The sequence below is a fragment of the Chenopodium quinoa genome, unplaced genomic scaffold (genome assembly GCF_001683475.1).
Source record: "Chenopodium quinoa cultivar QQ74 unplaced genomic scaffold, ASM168347v1, whole genome shotgun sequence".
NCBI lineage: Eukaryota > Viridiplantae > Streptophyta > Magnoliopsida > Caryophyllales > Amaranthaceae > Chenopodium > Chenopodium quinoa.
Genome location: NW_018742205.1, coordinates 7,786,941 through 7,794,372, shown reverse-complemented (window position 1 = coordinate 7,794,372; position 7,432 = coordinate 7,786,941). Strand labels below are relative to the sequence as shown.

At 35.0% G+C, this 7,432-nt stretch overlaps 1 protein-coding gene across 1 annotated transcript; it reads left to right on the top strand.

The window, feature by feature from the left end:
* Positions 1-3,703: 3,703 nt before the first annotated feature.
* On the top strand, positions 3,704-7,432 carry LOC110731740 (sialidase-like). The gene is made up of 5 exons (XM_021911638.1): positions 3,704-4,099; positions 4,365-4,476; positions 4,696-4,804; positions 5,468-6,376; positions 6,726-7,432. Exons 1-5 carry the CDS (start codon positions 3,886-3,888, stop codon positions 7,128-7,130), a joined length of 1,749 nt encoding a protein of 582 aa, XP_021767330.1. The 5' UTR covers positions 3,704-3,885; the 3' UTR covers positions 7,131-7,432.

Here is a 7,432-nt window from a genome sequence, read left to right as displayed (position 1 = left end):
AACACCCCTCCATGCCACATTTTCAAGGTTATTTTACTACAACCCATACCTAAGTTCACAACAACTATATCACAATTAACATTCAACAAAAACCAACAGCATAGCACAACAAAAACCTAGCATTTAGGTTTCGAAATCAAATCACATAAACCGACAAAAAAATCACAACATAACACAAATAAACAACAATTCGCAACAATAAGTATCAAATACATTGCAATCATATAGAAAAATCATCAATTTCGGGTTAAGGTTCGACATTTACTTCGAAATTTAGCAAATTTTCAGGCGGAAATCAGGGTTCGAAAAACTTACCTAAAATGGGGTTCTTCGCTATTCAATTTTTACCAACGATGGAAGCTTCACAATTAATGGCACCGTACTCAAGTTGTTGAAGCTTCAATTATGGCGGATGAGATTTTTTACAGAGCCTCTGTTCAAGTGAGTAATGAGGGAGGGAGGAACTCTACAGACATTAACGTGGGTAGTTGGAAGGAGAGAGAGATGACATGGCATGTTTTAGGGGGGAAATCAGACTACCCAAGTACACGTCACAATTGCTTACGTTGTTAGCCGGTTTCAAGTTAGATGGGTCCAATAAAAATAAAAGTTACCTAAAGGTGGGATTATTGAAAAATAATTGAAAGGTGGGATTATTAAAAACGAACGGGTGAAAGGTGGGATTATTCCCATGAATTTTTCCTATTGAAATATATATATATATATATATATATATATATATATATATATATATATATATATATATATATATATATATATATATATATATATATATATATATATATATATATATATATATATATATATATATATATATATATAATCACTTCATAAGGCTAAAGGTTATTCTCTTATTGTCAAATGTTTTTGGGATAGAACTTTTATGTGGAAAATAATATTGATCGTAAAACCAATCTTGATACATATTACATCCGTGTTCCATATCCAAAAGATTAAATATGAGAGGGCATAATATAGTATAAAATTCATTTTGCGAAACCTTACCAATTTAAATTTTTAATTGAATTAATAGTGCAACACTTTGATCCTAAGAACTTGTGTTATACTCCAATTTTACATCCCAAATACAAGTAGTTAATTGATGAATTGCATCTGTGATGCCGTGATGGTAATGTGGGGACAACTAATTTTTTTTTTATAATTATTATAATGAAGACAGTAAGAAGGGATAATAAAAATAAAAAATTGAAGAAAGGACACAAAATGCACATGCAGTGTCTAAAATCCCAACATCCTGGGTTCCTACAAAGCTAACGCATCTAGGATCTATACCAGTAATACTACCTTGTACTGTTTCAACTCCAGTGATTACTTTTAGACTTAATATTAAAATCATCATTAGTTTACTAATCAACATCAACTCATCTGTTTAATTAATTGAATGTGCAATTACCGATGATATAACGTACTCCAGGGGATTCATTCCTAAAATCACGTGTCCCATTTCCTTTAATTTATCAACTCCATTTTCCAACTTCTACCGTTTTCTCTACGACTACTCTCATTATTGCATCATATTTTTTATTTTCTTTAACTACACACCCACCCCTTTTTAAATTTTAATTATCACAAAGCATATCTTATATTGGAGTACAAAATTACAACCTACCTGTATAAAAAAAATGTCTTGAATCTGTTAATTTTCTCTTAATAATTATTAATAGGATCTTGTTGACTAATTAAGGATTTTAGGAGCGACGCATCCTATTTATAAACACTCTTGCCTTTAGGGTTTAAGCTAGTCACTAGTACTAAGCTAATCAGTTTTATCCTTAAAATTGATAGAACTCTCCTCTAGCTTAGCTAACTCATTATTAGTGTGAATCTGTGTTCTTATGTGTTGATCTCATTTTTTTTTTTATTTTTTTTTTATGTCCATCAACGTAACACAATGTTTCTGCGGGCATTATTAAATTATTATAATAGACTAACCTATCCACTAAACTACTTAATTAATCTTTCATAAAATTCATGATCAAATGCATGTTGTACGTTGTTTACCTTATCTTTGATTTCCTCCATTTTTTTTTATTAGATGCATCACTTTTTAAAATGAAAATTTCAATTTAAAGCATTACTTTCTCGTTTAGTTAATAAATATCTTTATCTCTCTCCTATCACATGAATTCTCTTTATTTTTTCTTTCTATCTCTCTCTACTCCAAAAATTATTGTCTAAGAGTCCACAATTACAAAGTGATGCAACTAAAAAGAACGAAGGAAATATTGTCTTCTCTTATCAATAATAAGAATGTAGGAAATAAGAGAGAGAAACGTGCATAAATAAACTTCTACCTAATAAACACATACCACAAAGATAAGTTGAGATGGAACATGAATTTTACTTTGAAACGAAATAGTACTAGGAGCCTAGGACTTTAGGAGTTACTTGGTTGTATGATTGTATCATTCATAAATAGACCACGTATCATTCATAAATAGACCACGTAAAGTGCGTCATTTTCTTCAATTACCTTTATTATAAGTATTCAATTCGTTATCAGAGTAATAATTCGTAATTACTATAAGTAGAAAAAAAGGTATATATAGAGTAATATGGAGGTGTTATGACCTAGCTAGCTATGTGCAACTAACACATGGTAAAGTGATTGAACGTGATACTTTGACGATGAGTAATCACTTCACCTCCTTGTTAAAATTATTAGGTGGGTGTATAGTTTCTCCTAATAATGGCAATGAAAAGAAATCGTAACAATTTTCAATAATTATTGCCTTTAATTTGCATGAAAGAGACATATTATCTTTAATTTCTTCGAGAATTGCTTTAAATAATACTCGTAGGAATATATTTTATTTTTAGGAAGGATGTAAAGTATTTCTCCTGTATGTGGTTGAATATACATGAGATTTGTAATTAAAGATTATTTTTACAATTTGGCTATAAAATATGTTCTTTAATTTCCTTGTTTTTTTTTTTACTTTACCTATTTGATTAATCATGCTTGTCAATGCATAAATCCTACCACCAATATACTTAATTCTTAATAAATAGAAATTATAACAAATAGATTTTATGTTTGGGTTTATTGAATAAGATCCCACGTGACTAAAGATCGTAGCAAGTATAATACAAGTAATTCATATGGCTATGAGAACATGCATGATAGCTTTGAGTTCATTTTTATAAATTTCCATAAAGTACATCTACCATGTATCAAATATTTAAGAGACAATTGACACTAAAGTAAATAATATCAACCATTACACATTCAACGAACAGACAATTAGTTTATCTAACAGGGAATCAAAATAGAGTTCATTGTGTATATTAGATTATCTTTGTCATATTTCATATTGTATGTTTCATCCAAATAATATATCATTATTTCTAAAAAGCCATTTGAAGAACAAATATTAATGTAAAACCGTCTTTGAATTATAAGATTATTTTTATTGTGAATCATGCAGGCAAGTGATCATATCCTAAGTTCTCTCTCCTTTTGGTTAAAACCACCTACAAGATCTTATATAATGGTTTTGCACGTCCTTTTTTTCCCTCCTAATTTGTTGGTGTTAAAAATAAATGACGCAACTATTCCAAAACCAAAGCGGTTTGATAGAGATGCAAGTTACAAAAAAGATGAGCACCGTCCTTGACAATAGACCCTTTTTTAATTGGACCTTTTTCCGTTTATTTGTTATTTTTTAAAATTTAAAAATCTCTTCTTCTCTCTTGGAATTCAGATCCATTCTCATTTTTCTCTCTCTTCATCATTATCACATGACGTAAATTCAAAGTAGCAACTGCTTTCCTCCTTTCCCCATCTACCCATTTCCATTTACACAACCAACTTGTTTTTATTATTCATTCACCCAACCAACCATGAATCGCAGCTTCAGAGATTACAATTCCTCCTCCACCGTCGTCGGTGCCGCCAGAATTTACCCGGCTTCTCCGTCGCAGCAACAGCCACAAAACCACCATCGTAGAGGCAACAGCTTCACCGGCGTCTCCAGAAACGCCGATGAAACTCTCGATCTCTTCTCTCGCTCTCGCCGCAGTGTCTCCCTTAGTACTCCTTCCGACGAATCCCAAGGTTTTTATTTTATTTTTATCATTTAATACGGTATTCATATTCGCGGTCACGACAAAGGCTTTGTAGTTGTCGTAGTTTGTCGGTTAATCTGAAACGGATCCGATATCATAGCTCTCCAAAACTAGTGATGGTCCCTGTTTCCGTATCCTAATCTCAACAGTGACGTCTTAGTAGTTACTCCCTATTTATTTATTTAAATAAAAAAATAATAATAGTATAAAAAGTGGAGAAATTAGATTGATTGAATATGGTTGGTTGGTTGCAGTGTCAATGAGATTGGGGAGGATAACAACGGTTGGATCAGTGACAATGGCAGCAAGGAGTGGATTGGATGATCTTCTGGCTTCTGCTGATGGCGGGAAGCATGATTATGATTGGTTTACATCTTCACTCACTCACTCACTCAATTTCATCTCTTTATTCATTGGTACTTTAGAGTTTTCCAATTCCCCCATGTTTATGAACTACTAATTAATTACTTAATCATAATCTCATACTAGAGTTACTCACATAAATCCTTTGTATTTGTGATTTGGGTGTAGTTGCTTCTGTGAATGAATGCTTGATTTACTGACACTATATCGCGATTCGTGTAGGCTTTTGACGCCTCCAGAAACTCCACTTTGTGCATCATCAGAGAGGACTGATTTTCAACCAAGAAACAGATCTGCTACAAGATCCACTTCCACGACTAAACCGTCCAGGGTATGTCGGTTTTGTCTTCCCATCGCATGTCACTGTTTTCAGTACTAAAATGAATTCTAGGTGGAACTCATTAATTTGTTCTTTTGTGGTTATAATGATAATATTGTGTCCCTAATTTATAGGCCAACTTTCCACTTCATTTCACCCAAAATGATAGACAACATTCAAGTAAAACTTTTAGTTAATCAACATTTTGGGTTGCATTTTATTAAAGGTAAAAGTACAAACCTAATTGAGTTGCATTTTGGGTCTCACTTGTGGACGTAATGGTAACAAATCATCTAACCTGATGTACTTCATGCTTGCCCACTGAAAACTTCAACAACTCTAAATTTTAGAATCACACCTTGAAACCATGTATTGCCTACCAATGGCAGTTTCAATTTGCAAATGACTGCGAAATGAGCTATATTTTCCTTGACATTGACGATGGTTGAAGAGTCTTGCAGTATAGGCTTATGTATAAGTAGCAGAAGCTCGATACAACTATCTGGAAGAGCCAATATATTATTCTTGCTTGTGGAAGTTAATTATATGGCTTTAAGTAGATTCTTGTGCAGTATCCTTGTATACCAGTATGATTTTATGGTATGAAGTCGATTATAATGCTCGCAGATTTGTATTTGGATAAACTGTCTAACTTTGTTCATATGACTGTATCAGCTTTCTACTGCGCAATTGGATAGCAGCCATTCCTCCAGACCAGCAAGAAGCAGCTCAGTGACACGCTCTTCCATATCTTCTACTCTTAACAACACTTATTCTTCAAATAGATCCTCCTCGATTCTGAATACAAGTTCAGCCTCTGTTTCATCTTACATAAGACCATCCTCCCCCATCAACCGTACATCATCTACTGCAAGACCTACCACTCCCTCCACGCGAACGACACCCTCACGATCTTCTACTCCTTCAAGACCCCGTTCATCGTCCAATATCTCTTCTGGCGACAGAACACGCCAATCACAAAACTCAAGGCCCTCTACTCCTAGTTCTAGATCGCAGGTCCCTGCTACTTCCAGTATTCCTGTCACTCGATCAAACTCTCGCCCATCAACTCCAACCCGGCGAAGTCCATCATCCAACTCCTTAGCAGCTCCCAGCCTCTCTGTTTCAACAGGGCGTATAATGTCTAATGGACGCAACCAGACATCGACATCCCGTCCTAGCTCCCCTAGTCCTAGGGTTCGATCACAGCAGCCAGTTATTCCCCCTGATTTCCCGCTTGATGCACCTCCTAATCTAAGAACATCATTGACAGATAGACCTATTTCTGCTGGGAGGTCAAGACCAGGTGCAGGTTTGACATCAAAGGTAAATACGGAGACACCAAGCTCTGTTAATAGGCCAAGGAGACCATCTTCTCCGGTTAGTAGGGGTAGGTCTGTAGAACCACCTGGAAGGGGCCATCTTCACTCTAATGTCCACAATACTGATGTATCTGAATCCCGTAAATCAGCTTATGTTTCTGATTCAATGAGGAAACCTGTCAAGGCATCCACAACCATGGAGAATGGTGGTATGGGAAGGACCATATCAAAGAAGTCAATTGACATGGCTATCAGACATATGGTACGTTTATTATTCTGCTGTGTTACTTGTTTCTGTACTTGTAATCAGTAACTTGTGCCTTACAGTCTTCATATTACCTCTGATATGTTTATGTCTCGCTTGAATTTATGTCTCAATCGTATATTATGCTCTCACTTCGTTCTCTTTAATATGGTGGACTGTCTGCAACAAATGACAATTGATTTCATCTTTATTGTTGGAAAGAATTAGTCCTCTTTTATGTGTGCTTTCTGTCTTTCATTCTTTGACATGCTTTGTGTACTAGCTAGCATTCCCACTCGGAAAATGGAATATCCGTGTACAATTGGTTTTGAATAACTCCTTGCTTTGCTTTGTACTGCTTATGTAGGATATTAGAAATGGTTCAGGGAGCATGCGCCCAGTTCCAAGTACCTCCTTGTTCCCTCAAAGCATCCGGTCTGCTCCATCCAAAATCCAAACCGGTCACGGGTCTGGCAGTCCAACATCTGTCAACAGTAATGGAAGTCCATCACTTAGCAGTAATGGATCTATTCTAGAGAATGGTACACATGCTAATGGGTTGCTTGAGAACGGGAAGAAAGAAGAAAATGGCAGGTTGTTTGGGAGATTGACTGGAGCAGACATGTACGAGAGCACCCGATATGATGCAATCCTACTAAAAGAGGATCTGAAGAACACTACTTGGCTGCATAGCGTGGATGATATGTCTGATCAGTGTTCCATTTTTGAAAACGGGTTTGAGCCTCTGCCAGAACCATTTGGCCTCTCATGATTGGTTCCTCGTTTCGGTATTTTACATATATCCGATCTTTCAAATTGATTATATCAAAAATTATCTGATTATCTCTGCGTGATCGAATGTCTCATTTTTGCTTGGAGAAGAGCTGAATGTTTATTGATTGATTGTTTTGCAAAGAAATGTCTAGGTTTCCCATGTTCCCTGAGTCCTGATGTAATTGATAAGTACATTATAACTTAATGCCCTGGATACTCCAGGCAATAGTCATATAGTTCTGTACATTTGATTCATTTCGCAATGATATATATTGATGATTATGTGTTATCATTTAATCG